This window comes from Megascapheus bottae, chromosome 10 (genome assembly GCF_031878675.1).
Source record: "Megascapheus bottae isolate mThoBot1 chromosome 10, mThoBot2.hap1, whole genome shotgun sequence".
Classification (NCBI taxonomy): domain Eukaryota; kingdom Metazoa; phylum Chordata; class Mammalia; order Rodentia; family Geomyidae; genus Megascapheus; species Megascapheus bottae.
The window spans coordinates 47,617,240-47,640,750 of NC_143518.1; the positions used below are offsets into that span (position 1 = coordinate 47,617,240).

Genomic DNA, 23,511 nt, shown 5'->3' on the forward strand with positions numbered 1-23,511 from the left:
AACTCACCCTCAGTGTTTCCCTTTGGTTATTTTCTTAAATCTACCTTATTCCAATTTCCAGGGTTTCCTGAGTGTATTTGTAAGATCTCAATTGACAAGATAGAGACTGCAAAGGAGAGAAAGGGGGGCATAAAGATAAATACAGGCTCTTAGCAGAGCAAAACAGGAGACAGCATGAGCCAGGGCTGTGGGTGCTCTTAACTCATTTAGGAATAATAAGAACAATTCAGACCTTGTCGCCATAGCTGAATCTACCTGCTCCTCTTCACTTTGGGGGACAGGGATTTGAAGCAGTACAGGTTTGGTTTGTACATCGTGGATCCCTGGTAAGCAAGACAAGGCAGGCTGTCACTACTGCAAGAGATTCTGTATGTTCCTGCCATGGAGGAATTCCAAGAGCCATAGTTGTCTTCTGGTTTTGTTTATGTTTCATTATAACTCAGCCAGTTATGCAAACCGGGGACGGTATAGGGAGGAAGAAGACAGGGCGGGGAGCAGGAATCAAAGGGGTTGCCTCTATTGTCAGCAAGAAGATAACAGAGAGCCTCCCAGTGGAACCTATGCCAAGCCATAATGACTTAGCTCTGCTTGAGCCAGCAAACACCAGCCATAAACTTGGAAGTAAATATTCGCAAACAGATCTTCATTAGCCAGAGAGAAAAATAGGGTGGGAACCTGACTTGAAACTAAACTCTCCATGCTAGAAATTCAGAAGAGCTGTTTTTCCTTGCTGTCCACAGCACAAATTATAGCCAAGCCTTTAAGCATAGATAGTAAGAATTTTTCCTATTATTTGAATATGAGGTTTGAGGGTCAGCATGCTATATTTCCTATCTGTGCCATGCATCACATGGATAACATATTTCTTCTACCTACTTTCATGAATACATATGACACTTTGTTTTTAATGGCCTGGGATATAAATCTTTTAACTGGCATTTATGCAGAAGACCTCTGATTTTTTTTTTACCCCCTCTTACATCTCCTTTTAGGGCATATGTTAGAGATACTGAATTACAATGTCTTTCTAATTTAGGAAAATCCATAGAAGTACACTGGAAGGATTTCCATTTCTCATTGAAAAAGGTAAAAAACCCTTTTTCAAAAGGAGAAGATAGCAATGTTAACAGTAAAAAGATGAATATCAATGCTGATGTTAAACATTTTTATTTATAAGGCAAAGGGCAAATGAGATTTGAAAGTGTTACTTAAAATTAATTTAGAAGTTATGTGATTTTTCTCTTAGAGATCCCACATAAAATCGATTCTTGGTCATTTCCAATGCACAATGCTCACGATTCTTTTTTTCTTTGGGGACTGAGAACTAAAATTGAATGTTAGAATTTTCAGTTGAACTCATAAGAAATTACCCAGGTTCTCCCATACCTATGCTGTTTTGTACCTCAGTCTGTGTATATGGGTGGCCCTTATACATGAGAAAGCTGTAACCTAAAGCAGCTCTGCTGGCAAAGTGATAAGAAAATTGATGATCCTCCACCCCCCCCCTTTTTTTTTTGCTTAAGCAATGTTTGATACAAAAGCAAATTGAGGGGGTATATTATATTCCCTTTTCCCAAGAAAAAAATGTTATGCTCAACTTAATGTGTAGGAAAAACAACTCATAAATGTTATTTTCTTATATTTAAAAAATTTGGCATTCAAAGTAGTAAAAAAATAAAATATTATAGAATTTAAAGAAAAGTTAAAAAAATCAGCCAATACTTGGTATTAAAAAAAAGTCTAAAAGTCTAAAAAAATTTCAGTTCAAGCTGGGCTCTTGTATCTCCCACCTGTAATCCTAGTTTCTTTGGAGGTTGAGATCTGCGGATCACAGTTCGAAGCCAGCCAGGCCAAAAAAAGTTCCCATGAGACTCTTATCTCCCATTAACCACTCAGAAACCAGAACTGCTGCTGTGGCTCAAGTGGTAGAGCATTAGCCTTGAGCACAAAGATGTTCAGGGACAGCACCCAGGCCCCAAGTTCAAGCCCCACAACCAACAAAAATAAATAAATAAAATTACAGTCAGATCACCTCTCCAACAGTTCTATAGCACTTAGAAGGATATATAGCTTTTGCTGAAAGGTAATAAATGGCACATTCTATTTATAACCAACTGTTCCATTCATGAAAACTCTGAATGATTATCAAATCATACTTTTGATCCTGAAATTTAGAAAACTTTATCATCACATATTCATCTTATACCCATCTTCTCATATCTCCTTTTTTAAATGAAAGTATATGTTCCCTAAAAGACATGAGTTTATTTGCCCAAATACATTAGGTATTTCTAGTAAATGGCAGTGTTCACACCCTACTCATCTGATGTGTTCTAATAGTATAAGTTATGTTGCCTTATAAGTTTATAACAAATCAAGGCAAACCTATACCTAACTTATTCTCAATACTTTTCCACCCTCTGTTTGATTTACTCAAGGTCCTATTTTGTTTCTGTTAGATTTAGTTGGATCCTGCTTTGCTGGTTGGAATAGGTGCATAGGGATTCTTTCTCTAGTGATGTGGATTCCTACCTCAGTGCATTCAGACATTGTGAAAGATGAGAACAGAACAGAGAATAGTAGAGAAGCAATGAAAACTTAGTTTTATGTCTAACCCAAGTAGGTTAGGATTTCAGTCATTTAAATTTTCAGCTACAGAATATAAATGTGTATTTATTTAATGCATTGCCAAAATACTTGTACAAGTAGGATATGTAGAGGTGGTACAAATAACAAAAAGTCATGGTGAAACTATTGTAGAATTTGTTGTGAGTGTTATGTAAAAATACATGGGATGCAGTTAGGCCATAGAATTAAAAGATTTCTCTAGTTACAAATTAATGAGAATCTGAGGATAAGAAATCTCAGGTAGGATTTTATCAGAGTTTAAGCGGCTCCTTTTAAAATCCTATAAACTGTGTAGTGAATTATAAGAGCTTTACAGGTAATCAGTGTTTTTACAAATGCTCACTGCATGAATGAAAAAATATCTTTGGGGCTGTGGAATTTGGGGCTTGATTCCCGAATGGACTCTTCATTCTTAAACCTCTGTGTATTTTGAACTCGTATCCATTTATTCAGCACGTGTTGACTGAACACTTGCTATGCCAAGAGGATGGTTGTATGTTGCAGGTGCTGGAGATCCATTGTGGAACAGATCAGAAAACTCTCCACAGTGAAGGGCAAATTACTGTAAGAAGGCTGCAGGTCTGCCTATCAAGTACCTGTGCCATCCATTCCCTGAGCAGCCTTCATGTATACTGTGATCTCCATCGCTTGCTCACGCCTTTCCCTTCCACTTGACCATTCTGTCTTGCAGCTGTCTCTAGACAGTAGACTAACAATTATTATGGTAAGAATACAAACCATTTGAAAATGATTTTAGGAAGTGGCACTGTGCCTCAAGGAGTAGTTCAGTAGCCTTGAGCTGAAGAGCTCAGGGACAATGCCCAGGCCCAGAGTTCAAGCCGCATGACTGACAAAAAAGAAAAGAAAAAGAAAAGAAAATGATTTTAGAAATATAGGAAAGAACATGTGGTGGTTGGTGAATTGAAGACCTAAGAATGGAGTAGCAGGTGAGGATAGAGCTAGTTATCAGGCTAGAAAGTTGTGGATCTGTGAGATTTCATGCTAAGGTTTGGAAAACAAACTTAGTTTTCAGCATGTTTGGTGTTTGGCTGTCCACAATATATTCACTGCAATAGGATGTTCTTTTTTTCCCTCTTAAATACAAGAGGAAAGGCAGGAAAAGATGAGTGTCTCCACTCTGTGCTAGAGTCTTTGAGCTTTTTCCTCTAGGGGATATAGAAGTTAAGAAAGCATTTTTATCAGTAGATGGCACACTTAGATTTCAAATTTAAGAGATCACCTCAATAGCCATGCGTAGGATGAAAGAGACAAACACCAGATATAAGGGTTTTGATAAGGAAACTAAATTGTCCTCAGAGAGATGATGGAGAGCTGAACTAAAAGTGTGAAGGGGAGGATAGTGATAGATGCATTTAGGAAGACATGTACAAGAATATACATACACACAATATATATGTGTGTGTATATATATATGTCAGTTCTTTTAACACCTATTTTCTTTATTATGGTGGAATTTACTTTCACTTAATTGTATAAATCATAGAAGGCAATGATCAAACCCTACTCATTTGATGTGTTCTAATAGTATAGATTATTTTGCTTTATTCCTCATAAATGGCCCAGTTGGTTTAAATACCATAACAGAAGAGCTACTAGACACAGAATCCTGTAGTCATGGGGTGAGCCTTGAGGAACATCATTCTACCTTCTCCTTTTACAGATAAAAGAAAGGGGAGTAAGAGGAATTGAATCCTTCCTTTGAGGCTCACCTACTATTTAGTGGCAGACATGGCATGCCATTCTAGGATTTCTTCTGTTCTTCTTCCTGACATGGCATGTGATTCTAGAATTTCTTCTGTTCTTCTTCCTCTACCTCTTCTTCTTCCTTCTTCGTCCTTCTTTCCTCTTCCTTTTCCTCTCCTCTTCCTCCTCCTCCTCTTCCTCCTCCTCCTCCTCCTTCTTTTTCTTCTTCCTCTTCTTCTTCTTCTTCTTCTTCTTCTTCTTCTTCTTCCTCTTCCTCTTCCTCTTCTTCCTCCCTCCTCCTCCTCCTCCTCCTCCTCCTCCTCCTCCTTCTTCTTCTTCTTCTTCTTCTTCTTCTTCTTCTTCTTCTTCTTCTTCTTCTTCTTCTTCTTCTTCTTCCTCTTCCTCCTTCCTCCCTCCTCCTCCTCCTCCTCCTCCTCCTCCTCCTCCTCCTTCTTCTTCTTCTTCTTCTTCTTCTTCTTCTTCTTCTTCTTCTTCTTCTTCTTCTTCTTCTTCTTCTTCTTCTTCTTCCTCCCTCCTCCTCCTCCTCCTCCTCCTTCTCCTCCTCCTCCTCCTTCTCCTCCTCCTCCTCCTCCTCTTCCTCCTCCTCCTCCTCCTTCTTCTTCTTCTTCTTCCTCTTCCTCTTCCTCTTCCTTTCCCCCCCTCCTCCTCCTCCTTCTTCTTTTTCCTTTCATCAGTCATGGGTCTTGAACTCTGGGTCTGGGCACTGTCCCTGAGCTCTTCAGCTCAAGGCTATTGTTCTACTTCCTGAGCCATAGTGCCAATCCCAGTTTTCTAGTAGTTAATTGAAGATAACTGTCTCACAGACTTTCATGCCTGAGCTGGCTTTGAACTGTGATCCTCAGATCTCAGCCTCCTGAATAACTAGGATTATAGGCATGAACCACTGGTGCCTGGCTTTTTTTTTTCATTCTTTTTTACTTCTAATCTAGTGAGCTTCTCCTTCAGTGCTCACTGACACACTGACTTTGACTGCTTTGTGCTCAGAATTTCTTCTCTAAATCCTCAGCTGTCAGAGCTGGAAGATTCCCTAGCAAAATTGTCTAGAATACATGTCATATTTAACAGAAAAGCAGAGGCAAACATGAGTCCCTATGAGATTTCTAGGAATGCTATAAACAAAGCATCATTAACTGGATAGCTTAAGCAATAGAAATGAATCACCTCACAGATATGGAGTGAGGAAAGTGACGAAGAAAGAGTCAGCAAATTTGGTTCTTTCTGTGTCCCAGATAATCAACCTGCCCTTGTTCTTTCTTCTAGCTTCCAGAAGCTTCACTCATCCCCTGCCTGGTTGATGGCTTCCTACTTTATGTCTTTGTGCCATCTTTGTAACCAAATTTCCTCTTTATTTCATTTATTTATTTATTTATTTTGTGGGTCATGGAACTTGAACTCTGGGCCTGGGCGCTGTCCTTGAGCTCTTCAGCTCAAGGCTACTGCCATACTCCTGGAACCACAGCCCCACTTCCCATTTTTTAATGATTAATTGGAGATAAGATTCTCATATCCTTTAGGTTCTTTAGTCCCAAGGCTGGCTTTGAACTGTGATACTCTGATCTCAGCCTCCTGAGTAGCTAGGATTATAGGCAAGAGCCACCATGCCCCCTTTAATTTGCCTTTAAAAAAATAAAGATACAAACACAATTTGACCATCTGTAAAAATCCTATTTCCAAATAATTTCACATTCTCAACACTGGTAAGGAGGGGTGAATATTTCCACAGTTCTTTGGTAGAAGGAAGGGCCAGAATTGCAGTAATAAGAGATGCCAAGTTAATCCCATGGGTAGTTGCTAGTTCTCTGAATCTCAGGATCTCTCTTTCTACATACTAGCCTCTCCCCTAAAGTGTTACTACCTGGTAACAATTCTTATATAGGATCATGAGCTTGTCATGTACAAGGCCTTGGGATTGATCCCCATCACCCGTCTGCCAACAAGAAAATAGAACCTGTCTATTATGTCTATTATGAAGCTTGATTAAAAAAAATGTATTCTGGACCTTGGCTTGAACTGTCTTTGGGTTTTTTCAAGGCTAGAGCTCTACCACTTGAGCCACAGCACCACTTCTGGCATTTTTCTATGTATATGGTACTGAGGAATCGAACCCCGGTCTTCATGCATGTTAGGCAAGCCCCTTCTCTTTAGGCCAATCATCTGGCCCCTCAACATTTTTGGTGATTGTCTCAAAAAGAGTCTGAAGGACTTCCTTTTCCAGGCTGGTTTCGAAGTACCTTCCTCAGACCTTAGCCTTCTGCGTAGCTGGGATTACAAGCATGCAACTGGCAGGAAACTTGATTTATTTTTTTCTTAATTAAATGTTGAATCAAGTTTGACAGGGACTTCCTGAGCATTTCTTGAGGAGAAGAAAGCCTGCATATCTATTGTCCAGACTAGACTAGTTTCTCTTTGATCTATTAGTTGATGCCCCAAATAGGACTCTACTAATGAGGCTTATATGGTTTTATTTAGAGTGCTCTTTGGAGATGCTTTCCTTTTTCCTTGATGGCTAAATATGTTTAAGTCACATTGTAAAGGAGAGCTTTCAAGATAAAACCATTTTATTTTCAACTATTAAAAACAGTCAATAGATGTCCCATCTTTAATATAACTTACACAATATTTGCCTCTACTATATTATTTTATTCTTTGTGGCACAGATGAAAAAGCAGAGAAGATAAAGTTGAGGCTAGGTAAGGGGTTTGGGGAAAGCTAAGGGCTCATTCTAATTACTCTCTAGTCATTCAGAAGTGATGGTAAGTAAGAATAAGCAAGGACTTTAAAGAGGTCCAGTATGCTAAATGTACAGATAAGAAGATCCCATTGTGTTTAGCTGCCACCTGCCTATCACAGCCCTTTTCCAAGATAGATTAGCAGTTAGCAGTCACCCACTATCAGGGAAAATAAACCAAAGCACTGCTCCTCATGTTCAGAGTCTCCTGTGTTTCTGGGTGGAATGCCTCCCTTAAATTTCCTATTATGCTTTAGCTGAACTAGTAAAGAGGAAAATTTACTTCAGAGAGCATGCCCTCATTTTTGGGGGGTTTACACATCTTTCAATTCCTGTAACTGTTCATTAGCTGATTATTAACTCATTTGTCTGTTGGCATATTTACCACTAGTAGTTATTGGTTCATTACAACTGTAAACTCAGCATACAGTGATAATTCTGCCTTGGACCAGTAGATATGCCCTTTATGGTGCTACTTTTATGATGCTTCCCCCCTTTAGTTGAACATAATTATTCTGATCATTTTTTCTGTTTGATGGAAGTTGGTCATTTGTGCATGTCCCTTTCCATCACAGAATAATATGTAAATCCAGCCAAATTTTGCTTTTTAGTTTCATGACTATGCATCCATCTATAAAATTGCTTTCTAAAACATAATGATTCTATGAATTCCACGTAACACCACTTGAAAATCTGAAAACAAGCTCTGGAAATATACTTTTCATGGAATCAACAAGTATCCAAACAAATGACCAGATTTAAAGGAATGATATTTTCCAGATAGTTACTTCAGCCATATCAATTGTAAATGAATTGAAAGAACTAATATCTTTATCACAGTCTTCTAAATGAATAAAGGTGCAAAGAATAGTATTGGTGGTATTTTATCAAATGCTTAAATGCTAATATAATGTGGAAATCGTCATTATCATACCTATAAAGGAATTTTTATCAAAATGATTCCTAATAGCATCACAAAGGTTTTTCAGCTTTCATCTGACCAGTTAGCTCCGCAGCTATTTAACTCTGGCTTCCAGTGAATTTCAGTCTGTGAGAGACATAAGCAGTTATTCATGCATGTATTCCTAAAATCTCTAAGACCCAACAAGTCCTAGAACTGTGTGTTTTGTGAATCACAGAACAAGGAACAAAGTCTGTCCATATATTTAAGATGGCTTAGAAATACAGAGTAAGTTCATCTCTAATGAACAAAAGCATATCAGCATCTATTGCAGTTAAAACAAAATGTTAATGCTATTTATCTTGGCTTCCCTACTTCCTGAAAACATTAGGTTTATTTGATGGAAGCAAGGGAATTTTATGCTATATTACTCTGTGATCCCCACCAAATGTACTTTGCTGCTCATTGAATACTAGGGTGTAATTATGATTCAAGCACAATATGCTATTTGTTGAAATGATTTATTTTTCCCCTGAACAGAGAAGCTATGGTTTAAAAACTATGAGCTGGAAAATCAATGCCAAGATTAACAGATATTAACACATACTCTAAAGATTGTAAATGCTGGTTCTGTGTTTCTGAGACAAAAATACACTAGCAGGGGTTAAACCCAAATGCCTGGGCTGCAGCCTATTTCTGTCAGCACTCTGACAGAAAATAAACATTTATGCTTTCTGAAATGAAAGTGTATTTCTGAAGACTAGCCATCAGATAGTTTGTGCTTAGCCTTTTCTTTTCCTTTTTCTGTAAGTTGACTGTGAAATGGAGAAGTTTGCCGGGCTGGGAGACAAAGAATGCTTGACAAGTGCCTATGGCACCACTGTCAACCCAGGAAGTTTCCAGCTGAAGTAGGCAAGAAGATTGGCACAAACCATGCTTTCTGCAAGCCTATTACCTAAGGGGTACCTGTCTCCTGGGAAGCTTTTCAATCTTTCCCAATGATGTTATTCCTAACTGTCATCTGGTTTATTTGGAGCACACTCGATTGCAGATAAACATGCTATTTAACTGCGGGTCAAGCTAGAGAGTAGTTCTACTAAGCAAAACGCCTGAGATACATTAAATGGCACTGACTCCAGGACAGAGATGAAGAGAGATCAGAATTGTCAGTGATAGGCATGGAATGGCTATGGCTGGGGAAGAAGAAAACGTGCCATGCTATCAGAGTATTTTACAAAGCTGTAATCTGGATGAACATTTGAAACTATAACCTGTCACACACCAAAGATTAAGATCCCAGGATGTACAAAACATGAAGTTCAAATGACACAGCCACGTGGTATATTTGATTTCACTTCAGAAGGAGGTTGCTCTCTAAAGATAGCTAAATATTATAGAAGATGAAGTCTGCTCACGGTAGCCTGATAGCTATAAAACATCATTAAAGGCCCGATAGAAGCACAAACAAGTCATTATCATTTCGACCTAAGTATGCGTAAACCAATAGAACAATCATGTTCTTAGAAAATTCCTTAGGTTTGGTTTAATAAAGCATACATCTTCATTTTTACCTCTTGGCCATTTAGGTTTTCATAGTATGCTTGGCTCTATTCATACAGATATTATTTTATCCATGTGTCTTTATGGAATTGTAATGCAGCTAGTAACCTGAAAGGGGCAGATAAAAGAATTTTATGGAATTAAAATAAAATTTGCCATAGGCATTTGGCCTCTGTAGTATAACCAGGTTATCTAGCTGCCATGCCATCAGGCTAGTGGACAGAAAATGAAGCCAGCCTCAGGACTCCGAAGGGTTAAATCGTGAGACAGCTATTTGTAGACCATCAAGAGATTAAAAGCCAGACTTCTGTTTTGTAAGGCATAGATCATCTTTTTCTCCTATGCCTTGGCGAAAATTATACTTTCACCAACTGAAAGAAATTCCAAGATACCAGGCAAGCAAATGTGTCTAATCTTTTGTTCCATAATATCCTCCTAGGAGTCCCAGCCAAAAATGAAACAACATGAAAAACAAAACAAAACAAATCTCTTCTGTACTTTTTTTTCTTCATGGGGTAAAATTTAGGTTTGTGCATGGGATCACATGAACATACACACACACACACACACACACACACACACACACAGAGTTGTCAACATATGAGGCACAAATTATGTGATCCTCTTTTAAAAATGAAATTTTATTGCTTTAGGCTTAATGAAACCCCAAAGAAGTGTGTGAAACATTGTTGTGGCTGAAAAATTGTTAATTTTTGAATAGCAGGGACAAAGGGGCCCCCTGTGCAACTTTCAAGTTTCCAAGCACGTAAATGTCGATAGTGTGCCTTCTCCATCATCAGCACTAAATTCACATTGATGCCTCTTTTCTTCTCTGTATCGATCCTTCCATGAGAACGTAGATTTGTATCTGTTAATTAATGCGTCCTGAAACAGCGTTTGTATTAATCAGGCAGATAAGAAAAATTGGATGCCTGCACCCCCTCCCTGACAACCGTAAAAGTGCTAGCCCTGATAAAATCGTGGATGGACCTCAATAAAAAAGTTCCTCCTTCCACTCAATAAACTAATCATCCTGCTTTTAATTATTCGGCAGAAAGATGTGTGGAGATTGGAGAATGTGTAAATCTATTTACTAAAGGCAGTGTGGGAGGGAGAATTGGACAGCCAGGTGCTCCGGGCACAAGCTTGCTCTGTCCATCTGCTGATACCGAAGCTGCTGTTTGGGAGTATTGAGAGGAAGAAGAAAACCGAGGCAGACTGAAAAGACCTTTTCCTTTCTGCTCAGAACTTTCCACCTCATTTGTTTTGCTTGGATTTAATTGACACGAGAGATCCCCTGTCTCTCTTCTCGGGTTAACTATTTGGATTTGCTGTACACCCGTTTTCTTGGGCAAGGGGGTATATGAAGTGGAAAAGATCAATGTGAATTTTGTGCCCGTGTGTGTGTGTGTGTGTGTGTGTGTGTGTGTGTGTGTGGACATGATTTGCTCTCCAATGGAAAGCACTCAGAAACAAATCTCATCCTTGTTCTTTTGTGAATCATTATACAGAAGGATTCACAGTTGTTATGTCTCTAGTATTTGTTTAGTTGACACTAATTTAACTAAATTTAGTAAACCCTAAAGGACAAAAAAAAGGAAAAGAAAAGCAATTTATTCAGCCAAACCAAAAGAGGCTCCATCAAAATAATCAAAATAACATGAAAGCCTCTCCACAATGACAGAAATGCCTTTTAAGCTTGCCATAAAAACCCCCTTCAGAAAAAGTGCCACTAATCCCTTTTGATGATTTTATTAAGTACTTGTAGTTTGTGCTACCAAATGGCAATGCACTCATTCCCACTTTTAGGTCAGGAAGGAAATAATCTCCTTTATCGTACTATTTTATAAGACTTGATTAGTTTGCTGTAAATAAAAATGATAACGATGACCCTAAGCAGGTAACAATGTCTAAAAAGGAAGTAAATGATAGATTTTCTGGGTGGTATTACCCAGAATACTTCCCCCTCTGTGGGAATACAGAGGGGAGAAATTTTAATCCTGGTATACTGTCTCCAGAAAGCAAAGATATGAGTGATCAGATTTAGAATTTCTGGGAATATCATATTCAATGAAATTTTGTTTAGAGGATTCTTGGGAAAAGCATGTACCTCATCAGGAATCTTCATTGTGACTTCTTTCTAGAGTGTAGATCTAGATCATCTGAATATAAATAGAAATATTATCTATGTACATGTATATACATTATATATATGTATTGTTAAACTAACCATTATTATTTCCCCATCAAGGACACTGAATTTTTTCTTTTTATATGTATCCCATGACCTAGAATGGACTTTGAATATGCTTTTTGGTTTAAGCCTAACATTTCAGTAAAGAATTGAGGCAGTTAACCAAATCTCTAGGATTTAAAAAAAAAGTTACAATGCAGAAACACCAAATGCTTGTTATAGATTTGTATTTAGATATATGGTATTTTTTTGCAAAATTCAAAAAATTAAGGTGAAATTCACTTGTCTTATTCTGATGTAGAGCCAGTGCATGCATTCAGTATCTTCTTTCCATCAATCCCTGGTGTGTATATGGTTTTTTTTTGTTAATGTCTAACTTTTTAAATGCCTAGAGCTTAAATGCATAGAGCTTATTAACTATAGCTTTTAAGTTTGGTGTGGAAAACTGCTAAGTGTTCTGATTTCTCCTATACCACTTATTTTTAAAAGAAATTCCTATAAAATAGCAAAAGGGATCAGATGTCCAGTCAAGAGGATTCAACTTGTAATTCTTAATGACTACCATAGACAAATTTTTTTCAGGTTATAATTTGCTGTGTAGCTTACATTATTTTCCTTTTGATTTTTTGAAAGGGGAAAGAGGGAAGCATGCCTTCTATTTTTATGTTGTTTATCAATGTAAGTTTTTAAAAATCATATAGAAGGAAATTGGACTTTCTATGATACAATGCTGGAAACCTTCATCCAAAAGTAAAAGGTAGAGATTACTTAGTGTTTTCCTTCCAAATCAAAAAAGAGAAAAGTTTATCCCTTTTATAGTTTTCTCAGTGGCATTTATAAAACTTATCCAAATAGCAATCCATTGAAGCTGGCCTCTGATTTTTGCTTTGCTGTTTAGAATGTCTTCTGACTTTTGCTTTGCTCTTCATTGAGTGAACCAGGGAGATTTTAAAGAGCTTTCAATGAAAGCTCAGCATCATTTTGAGCTCTGATGTAGAAGCTGGTTACCATATGAAGCTAATGTTGCATTATGAAATTGTGGCTTTCAAGTAACTCGATCTGCTCATCTTTCCATATAGGCTTCTCCACGCTGTCCTTGGCGGACCAGATGAGCCTTCTGCAGAGTGCTTGGATGGAAATTTTGATCCTCGGTGTGGTTTACCGATCTCTCTCATTTGAGGATGAACTTGTCTATGCAGACGATTATATCATGGATGAGGACCAGTCCAAATTAGCAGGCCTTCTTGACCTAAATAATGCTATCCTGCAGCTGGTGAAGAAATACAAGAGCATGAAGCTGGAGAAAGAAGAATTTGTCACTCTCAAAGCTATAGCTCTTGCTAATTCAGGTTGGCTTATTGTCATTGGTTATTGGTATATGTTTTTCATACATGGGAATTAGTTTACCCCTTCCTTTATCTTCAGTGATTGCTACAACTAGTATGTAAATTCTGAATTAGCACAAAGGTAATCAATATATAGTGTTTAGATGGAGAATTAGAAAATAAGATAAAGATAACTTACAAGGAATTGTGTTTAGCTTACTTGCTCATTGGAAGCTGGAATGTTTTTACTACCTCAGGTATAAATAAATCTGGATAATGGTAAATAAACAAAAAGTTCTTGATGAAATATCTTTAAGTAGACACTCTTGAGACAAAATTAACTCCGTTTCTTTTGGTTGTTGTTTGCTTTTTTTTAATGCCCAAGTTAATGTTGCTATGTTTCTTCTCAAAAACAAAAAAAAAACAATTTTTCAAGTTCAGAAATCTATTTAGTGCTGCTTTTCACTTCAATTAATACCAGAACCTCTTCCACTCAGAAGTTTTCTAGAAGTCAAATTTTGCTGATAAGAGTCTTTCTTTCAAAGGTACCACCTACGCAGTAAGGGTTAAGAATTATGGGAATAAATGTTCTTTGCATTTGAGATGAAATGTGCTAAAATAGAGAGCAACCTCTGATAAGTTAAAATCATTGGTGCTTTGTTGTTTTATTTTTTTTCCTTTGTGCCTCTCCTGATGCTTTATTGTGGTCTTAAGTTTGTTGGAGCATTTGCATAAAGTTCAGGATAGATCTCTACTTAATGACGTGCCGATCATTAGATACCTGAGTGTCAATAACACGCTCTGATGCTGTGTACCATTGACAGTCACACCGTGCCCCTCCATCTGCTTTTGTTTTGACCCTATCTTTGAACTTTATCTTGGTTGCTGGCCAGTAGTTTTCCCTTTAATTACAAGAAGGAAACTGTCAATAAAATCTGTTAAATGGGATGCAATGAGTGGCTTGAATGGGCGGATGGCTATTTGTTCAAATTCTGCAGCATTCAAGGTATTGACAGTTTGTTTTCTGAGGCCATATGTGACGATCAATCTCAGGCTGGGCTCAGCCGCGCTGAAAAATGAAAAACCAGATTGCTTTTGCTTACTTGTGGATGACGACTTTGTGATTTGGCGCGGTCCTAGTGAGATGAGACCTTCTGCCCAAATTGCCCCCATGAGAGTCAGGGATGCGTGACTGTTTTTAGAAATAATTTTTAATTGATTTTGTAATTAACAGTTCATCTACAATATTGATGCATGAATCCTCGAACTGATAGGAGGGAAATTGTTTTCAACAATGAAGTTGTACTTTCCTATTTGTCCTCATAATGAATTTTAGCATCTCACCATTTTTATGGTGACTATAACTTCCTCTCCACACCATTCACTTGCCTTCTTCCACTCCTCTGTAAAACTTAAAAATAATAAGATTTCTTATGATAAATAGCACTGTAGTTAGATACCAGAAGAACCCTTGAACCCTTGATCTAATCCCTAGAAGACCAAATGGCAGAAAGGATTGATTTGGTTTGATCATTGTTCATTAGTTTAGACTTCATATTTTAGTAACTCTCATAATGAGATGAATGATTCTACAGTAGTGGTTTGGGGAAGAATTTGTACTTGGTAATCATAAAACAGTTATTAAAACATTTACTTGGCTCAGTTTTGTTTAATAGTCTAAGCATATTTTATATCTTTCATATTTCAAATTTTCTCTTTCTAGAGTATTAGCTAATTGTGAATGCTGAGTGATGCTAAAATTTGGTCACCAAAATTACTGAAGTTTATCATTTTAGGTGTTAGATGTACAATTTATTGCTAAGCATTGTAATTTAGAAAATCTTAATTAGTACTGCATTTTGTTCTATTGTACAGAAATAGAATCATTAATATTGGTAGTATATAAATGTTCTAATATCATGTATTCTGCTATTGGAGGGAGGGAACTGACCTACTTTATAGCAATAACTAACTTGTGATTAGAAAGTCTTTAGTTTAAAAAGTCGTTAATTTTTCTTGTTTAATGACCAAAATACTTGAATAAGCTCTCCCTTTTCACCAGTTAGAATACAGATGGGTATCATGACATGTTTTTCCTACAGGCAAATGTAACAATTTTTGAGCCTTCTAATATCAAGAAAAATTGATTGTAACAGGCTCCAATCTAAGGAACAAGTGATTAATTACCAGGAACACTATTATTCTCCAAATTGTGTCACTTTTCCCTGTTGTATAAATATAATTTTTTCACTCATATAATCAAAATTTCATGGTCTTAGTTTGGTGTGAGATACTTGGATAGTCATTTTCTTTGCTATTATCAGCATAAGACTAGTTTAATTTCCCTTTGACCATTGAGGGTTATAATAAAATTGTAAATTAGGCTTTCTCAGGTCCAATGTAAGTTTTATCTTAATGTTCTTCATAAATACTGTAGAAAATTCCTAGTTAGTTTTACATTTAGGTATTTCAGATAAGCAAAAATAAAATTTTGGGCAACAAATATATTTCAGTGCTATTTTTGTTAGATAGCTCCTACTATATGACTATACATGTTAGTAACAAATATATCATTTATCTACAGTTTGTCTTAATTTGAGCATCTGTCCTCACTCAATAATTATAAATGTAGTGCTTATGCTTGAGAAGCAGGCAATTGGCTTCCTGATAATAGCTGCCATATTTTTTGTGGCTTTGTCAGTGTCATATGTAAATTCAGGAAATCTTACACCATGGGAACATCATTGTTAGTCTAGATCTATCATCACTTGTGTATGAACCATATGTCAGGAAGAAACATGGTAATTCTCACCTTCAAATCTTTGATTAATCTCAATTACTAGCTCCTATTACTTTTGCAGAGAAGAAATGTACATGATTACTAAAGCTAGGTATCCTCTGATTTCTGAGTACTAAACTCTGAGTCACTATGATATCTCTGATGCATCTAGGGGATATCATTTTTTTCATATGATAATTTTCACGTAATAGTTCCTGGTGCTTACACCAAGAAGTTAAAATGACCTCTAAATTTCTTTCCATTTAAGACATTCTATGATTCTGTGATTTTTTTTATGACTGTATTGGAGGAGATAGTGAAATACTTCTGTAAGTTGTTTGGTAAGGTTATGTCAATAGATTAGAGTCTATTCTTTTAATTGATTTTGTTAATTCTTCCAGCTAAGAATTGTTCAAAGCTATTTCCACTGAACCTAAGGAATAAGACTCATTTCTATAGAAGATTGCAAGTAGTTTATTATGAATTACTTTGCCTGCATTCGTGCAAGCATGCCATTTTGTGTGTGTGTGTGTGTGTGTGTGTGTGTGTGTGTGTATGCCAGTACTAGGGCTTGAATTTAGGGCCTTATGCTTTTACCTAAGATTTTTCGTTTATTTCTTTGTTTTCTCAAGGCTGACACTCTACCACTTGAGCTAAGCCTCCTCTTCTTGCTTTTTGCTGGTTAATTGGAGAATTTCTGTGTGTGGGGGGGGGGGGGGTTGGTATTTGGGACTTGAACTCTGGTATTGTTCTCTGCCTTTTATACTCAAGGCTAGTACTTGAGCCACAGCCCCATTTATAGCTACTTTTGCTCATTACAGATAAAAGTCTCATAGAATTCCTTGTTCAGGCTAGCTTTGAACCATGGTATTCAGATCATGAATTCCTGAATAGCTAGGATTATCACTGGCTATCTCTGCTACCTCTTCATGTTCATTGTGAGAAATAAGCATATAAACTACTCAGTGGTTCCTTTCAGTGAGGAACAATGACATTTGTATTCAGCACTTTCAAGGTAATGAATGAGCATGCTATTAGGAAGAGACTAGCTTGTTGGAAATTGCCTCTGATATTATGGAAGATTCAGATGTTTACCAGACAAGTTGGTATCAACTTTCATTCACTGTAATTATCTTTAGCATTTCAAATAAGTGGAATTAGAAAGATCCTGGAAACTTGTAAGACATAAAAAGAGGAAGAAGGAAAGAGAGAGAGAAAAAGAAAGAGAAGAGAGAGAGAGAGAGAGAGAGAGAGAGAGAGAGAGAGAGAGAGAGAGAGAGAGAGAGAGAGAGAGACCGACCTTGACCTTAAGTAATTGTAGGGAAATAGAAAAGATATAGACTGGAAACTCCATTACATAGGTAACCCCAACAATGATACCAGCAATTGGCAATTTATGAAGAATGAAGAGAAATGAAACTATGAGAAGCAAGAGGGAGTTTTGTAGTGTAACATTTCATATAAATACAGTAAGAGCTACTTGTGTGGCTAGAAAAAAAAATGTGGGGGAGAAATCTAGGCTCCTAAGCCAGAACAGAAATGGGAAAAGCAGGGCCTCTGAAAAGGTATATGTATCTTGAAAAGCTATGGAATTGGGGGAAATCCTGATCTCACAATACTTGAACACAGAATCAGAATTACCATTCTTCTTTAGTACTAGACTCTTGGATTCTCTGTGTTGGGAAAGATCCTACAAGATTTCATTTTTATCCAGGCCCCCCTATTTACGACTTGAGCTACTTCTGCTAAGTGTTTCTACAGTTTTCATAGGAATTCTTCTTGACTTCTCAACATTTTTAGAGACAAAGGACTACCAGTCATTTCTCATTCTCTCCTCCACCTCTCTCACCATTGTAATGGAAAATAGAAACAGCACCAAAATGTATAAGTTTACACATTTGTCTTCTGTACCTCTCCAACAGATCACCATGCTTGTAACACAACACCCAGTTATTCCCTTTTAGTTTGGGAGCATGAAAGACCTGAATCAGTCTAACTAAACTATGAGACAAGGTATGGACAGAGCTCTGCTTTCTCTGGAGGCTCTGGGGAACAAGCCCTTTCTTTGCCTTCTCCAGGTTTTTTAGTCTTAGCGTCAGTTGGTTCATGACACCTTCCTCCATCATTAAAATCTCAGTAGAAAATGTTGCTTCCTCCGTTCTTCTCCCACTGCCCTAGAGCCTCAACCTAGATAATTCAAGATGGTGTCCCCTCATTATGTACAACTAAGTAGAGGGGATTCTAGAAACAAGGTAGTGGTGGCAGGTAACCATCTGAATCTCTTTCTCTTCAAGAGAAAAAGACTTTTTACTTTCCTGGGAAGTATTTTCCTGATCTAGCTTTTAGGTTTAGGGTCATTGGAGATTACAAAATGTCTCTTCTTTGAAATTGTATCTTTAAAGTAATTCTTTTATCTCTTATTTTATTATCAGTGATATAGTTTGCATAGAAAATTACTGTAAGTACTTAATTAGTTCTCTTTTGTTTTTTATTACCAGTTTGCAGAATAAAAATTATGTCCTGTCATTTGAATATCATTACAAGCACATATATTCAAATGTGTTTCATAGACTTTGAATTTGTAAACTCAAGTTCTATTTTCAGTCCATAGGACCACCTTTAGTTTGGCCTCTTGAATCTTTTAGAATAACTTAGTACTTATGGACTGTGTCCTACTTGCTAGTATCACATCATACACTATCCTAATTTAAAATAGTTCCCAATTAGAATCTATAACCAGATTACAAAATTATAATACGTGTTCTCTGCATATATTATGAGTTGGTCATTCTTCCTAGCCCTTCAGTGGACAGAAGTAGGAATACCAATACAGTGTGTGTGTGTGTGTGTGTGTGTGTGTGTGTGTGTGTGTCTTGTCTTGGGGATATCTTTACCCATCTTGTTTTATAAATCTTCACACATTTTTCATTTTGCCATCTAACTGCTCTGGTGTTTAGGGATAATGTTGTTTTTTTGTTATATGTAAATTTGAAAAGATTAAAATTGTTACTGCCACCACTGGCATTTTTTTAGAATGTAGTCTTATTTTTAATCAAAACTTTATGATTGTAAGTTCCTCCATTTGTATTCTATCTCAACATAGCGGCAACTCTTTGTCACCCAGTGTTCCCTGGGACCCGAGATGCTTGCTAACCATGGCACCACTCTGTTAGACAACTTGATTTGTGCACACGAGAGTTTGGAAACACCAACTCTTTTGGAAAGTAGGCCTCTGTTCCCATCTCTGTTTTTTCCAGTCCACTTGGTTTAATTTCTTTACTGACTGGAGAAAGTCACTGTAATCCATACCCTTACTAAACTACTTCATGCAGGTAGTTTACTAATAACAAAGAATGTTCACACCTCTGTTTCACAGTGTGTTAGATTGAACTCAATGAACACTTTGCATATTTCTAATATGTGTATTTCCAACACTTAAATACTGCCAAGAATGAGACGCTACAGCACTGAAGAAAATTCATGAACAGGATATGGGCTCTCTTGAGCACCTACATCCATTCCCAATGTAATTCATAATTTTATCCCAGAGACAAATATTTTATTCTTGGTAAGAGATGCAAATAAATCATCTGTGTGCAATGGATTGAAGACTCATTGAATAGTACAGCTGCAGGAATATTGGTGCCTTGCTGTCTTTCCAAAGTCAATGGTTAGAACTGTCTGAAAAATACTGTAGGACTCCATGTACAGAGTAGCCTATCCAAAGTCAGGCAAGTGTTGGGTGCCAGTGGCTCACACCTGTAATCCTAGCTACTGAGGAAGCTGAGATCTGAGGATCATGGTTCAAAGCCAGACTGAGCACTAAAGTCCCTGAGAGTCTTATCTCCAATTAACCACCAGAACATCAGAAGTGGGGCTGTGGCTCAAGTGGAGGGCAGTAGCCTTGAGCTAAGTAGCTCATGGACAGTGCCCAGGCTCAAAATTCAAGTTCCATGACCAGCATTCTATTTTACTATTATGAAGAGCTGAATCTCAATACTTAGGTGTCTGTATATGTATCCTATGTATTCGATCTTTTCAAATCTGGATTCTTTTTAATAACATTTGTTTGTCTTGTACGTTTCAGATGCTTCCAACCCCAATTGGCTAAATTGCCTAGTTTTTTTTCTTTCTTTCTTTTTTTTTTAATACTGATGTCCTGGATCTAGCCCCAGCCCCAGTATTTGATTTAATAGGTCTGGGCTTAGGCCCAAATATCCAAGCAACTTTAACAGCTCACCCTATGTCTTTAATGCGCAAGCTCAGCCTGTCTGGTTAGTTCATAAATCAGTGATCTCCATTAATAAATTTAACTGATTTCTATTAGCACAAACACTGATACCAGTTCCTTTAAAGCAATAGTTAAGAAGAATATGGCACTAACAACCAAAGCTAAATAATTACATAAATTAATGCCAGTTCTATTGAGTCTGGTGTCAACATGTAAATTTAGCCAAAAGAACAAAACAGATTAAAGCCACAGAGCCAGAACTTGAACTAGCATCCTTAATGGAGATTAATATTTTCTTCAGCAGTCTGCCAGCTGAATCATGGTCTAATTAAATAGTTCAGATTTAGTGAGTTTGCATTTCAAGTATTAGCAGATCTGAGAATGGGTAAAGCTTAAATGAGTTAGAATCTTTTTCTGTAAATGGGAAGTTAAATTATCATAGTAATTTGATTAAATCATTTTTAAATCTCTCAAGCTAAATCACAGCCTTTAAAGAATAGTTTGAAGTCTTAATTGCTGTTTGTGAGCGTATCTCTCTGCTATTTGTTCTCGCCTCATTTCCTATGACATCGTCTAATATATCTCCTGCCGGGCAAGAGTTAGTGAGAAAGGAAAGCCAAACTATTAAGGCTGAAGTGGCAAGTAGCTGACTTGGAGGTTTTAAAATGTCTAAAAGGTATACCATGAGCACAAAGGGATGCATTCTGGATAGTCCCAGTAGTTAGAACCAAGGCCCAAGGAAGAAATTTGGACATCGATTTGGGCAAAAATGAGGAGAGGATATTTCTAACAATTAGCACTGTCTCTTGTAACATAGAATAGAATGATTGCCACCGACTCAGATGCCTTCGTTAGGAATGCAGTGATAACAAAGATGGACGGTTCAATGGAATGAGCTCAGAGGTCAGCTCCATTTCATTTATTTGGGAAAGGAAATCCTACAAGATTCACTATCATACACTGGAGCAGGAACCCAAATTTAAATCTGATATTGATACTCTCTGGCCACCTGATTTGCAGGGCAATTAGGAAGTGAAGCAAGAAACTATTGACCCCTCAAATGGATCACTAAGAGATGATCCATTTATTCTTCTTCTTCTTCCATTCTAGTTTTAAGATGGGTGTTTTGTTCTGCTTTGTTTTTCTGGCATTAAAATAATACAAATCTTACTTTTACCATTAATCTATTGTTCTCTATTTTCGTGAATAAATCTACCTCATCCTCCCTCATCTCCATTCTCTGAAGTATATTTTTTTCTGGGTGGGGGGAGGGAAGAAGGGTCAGTCGTAGGGTTCAAATTAAGGGCCTGGGTTATATCTTTTAGCTTTTATACTTGGGATTATTGCTCTACCACTTTAGCCACAATTTCATTTCAGGTTTTGGGGTAATTAACTGGAGATAAGAGTCTCATGATCCTTCTTGCTCAGGCTGGCTTTACCCAAATATGTATATATATATTTAATACATATATATATATATGGTCACTTATTTAAAATAATATTCTAAATGTTGGCTGAAGTAAAGTTGTTCAAAATCCTCATTTTGCTGGCAAGAAAGCCTCCATTTCCCAAAGGGAAAAAGCAGATGGGCACAAGACTTTAACTTTAATAATTCCATGTGCATGCATCCCATCTAACACTGTACTGAACTCAAGAAATTCTTACACCTTTCAGTTCTCATGTAGTCATCACTGTACATGTAAGCATACTACCTGTGCCACGTGGCTGATTAAAAACAACAGCAAATGATGTCTTTAGATTCTTGAGTTGTGAAATAGTCTGCACATTTGTGAGGCTGCACTTTGCCCCAAAGGACTAATTTGAAAATCTAATTCAATCGAGAAAAATAAGAGTTAACAAGGTTTCCACATTATTCTTGTGATAAATGTGAGATGTGAGGGAGAAAAGGAAGTTACGGCTCTAACACTAAAACAGACACTTAATTATATACAAGTTTGAATCATTTAGCACGTTTTATTGATTCTGATGACAGTTTATCTGTTAATTACACATAATAGAGTCTTTCGGGGATTCTTCATGTTTAATAATTCTAGATCTCCAAGAATGCTGAGTGCTAAGATACATGCACCTAGCGAAATCTTTCATTTGATGCAATGAAAAGATAGATTCCATGAATGAAAAAAAGAGGAATTGTAATTTAAAATGAAGTGGTTTAGGATATAATGAAAAAAGAAAGATGGATCTAACCAGTACTATGTTGTTGTTGATTTTTAACTTCTATGTATGTGGCTTTCTGCTTTTTTGAACCTTTTACATGGTTGTGGTGAGTTATTTTACTACATCAAAGGTGAATTCACCACAAACTATGGTAGTACTTAATGAAGTGTTACTTCAAAGAAATTTTCAACCAACTGAAACATGTTCTTATAAAAGTACTTAATGCTCAATATTTAATTCCTAATTCATAGTCACAAAGGGGAATTTTTCTAAGTGGGTAAGAGTGCACAGGAGCCTCTGGAGATGAATACCTTTCTCTCTGTGCAATTTCAACCTAAGCTTCTCTCCAGCCTGCTTTCTAGTCATGCAATAGTCTTCCTTATTTTCTAGGCTAATAGAAACAAACACATGATTTCAGAAGTTGTCTCAAAGTTGATCATGTGAACAATAGAAACATGGCTGCAGAGATGATGAAAACATGATCTAGAATGCTTTTCTTTATCTTTTTTTTTTTGGTGCCAATACTGGGACTTGAACTCCGGGCCTTGTGCTCGTACTTATTTTCCCTCCATGCTGACACTCTACCACTTGAACTATTCCTCCATTTCAGTCTTTTTGATGGTTACCTGGAGATAAGAGTCTCATGGACTTTTCTGCCTAGGCAGGCTTATAAATCAGCCTCCCGAGTAGATAGGATTAAAGAGAGATGGGAACCACTGGCAGTCAACTTTAAAAAGCATACCTTTTAAATAACAGGTATTTTGCAATAATTCCCACATTCAAAGCTAGTATTAGAAATTGTCACATGAAATTTTAGTAAAGAAGATACAGATTTTGAACTGTAGGGCTTTGAACAAATCATAGCTTCAATCTTAGAGAGTTAGAAGATAATTATTTGCAGCTAGGCACTGGTGGCTCGTGCCTGAAAAGCTAGCTACTCAAGAGGCTGAGATCTCAAGATTGTGGTTCAAATCCAGTCTGGGCAGGAGTGCTGGTGAGACTCTTATCTCTAATAAACCTTTTAAAAAAAGAAAGAAAGAAAGAAAGAAAGAAAGAAAGAAAGAAAGAAAGAAAGAAAGAAAGAAAGAAAGAAAGAACCAGAAATGGTGCTGTGGTTCAAATGGTAGAGCACTGGCCTAGAGCACAAGAAGTTCAAGGGCAGCACTTAGGCCCCAGGTTCAAGCCCCAGGATTGTTAGTATGCATTGAGGATTTTTACATTCCTGTGCATCACATACATTTCCATATTGTTCTCTGAGTGTT

The 23,511-nt window shown here is 37.0% G+C and overlaps 1 protein-coding gene across 6 annotated transcripts in view; it reads left to right on the plus strand.

Annotated features, from left to right (window-relative positions):
• The window catches only part of Esrrg (estrogen related receptor gamma), a 542,282-nt gene that overhangs the window by 514,500 nt on the left and 4,271 nt on the right, over positions 1-23,511 (plus strand). For all 6 annotated transcript variants that reach the window (XM_090341192.1, XM_090341191.1, XM_090341193.1 and 3 more), the window contains one exon: positions 12,816-13,085. In XM_090341192.1, the coding sequence (XP_090197318.1) occupies positions 12,816-13,085 (270 nt within the window). The remainder of the gene's footprint in view (positions 1-12,815; positions 13,086-23,511) is intronic.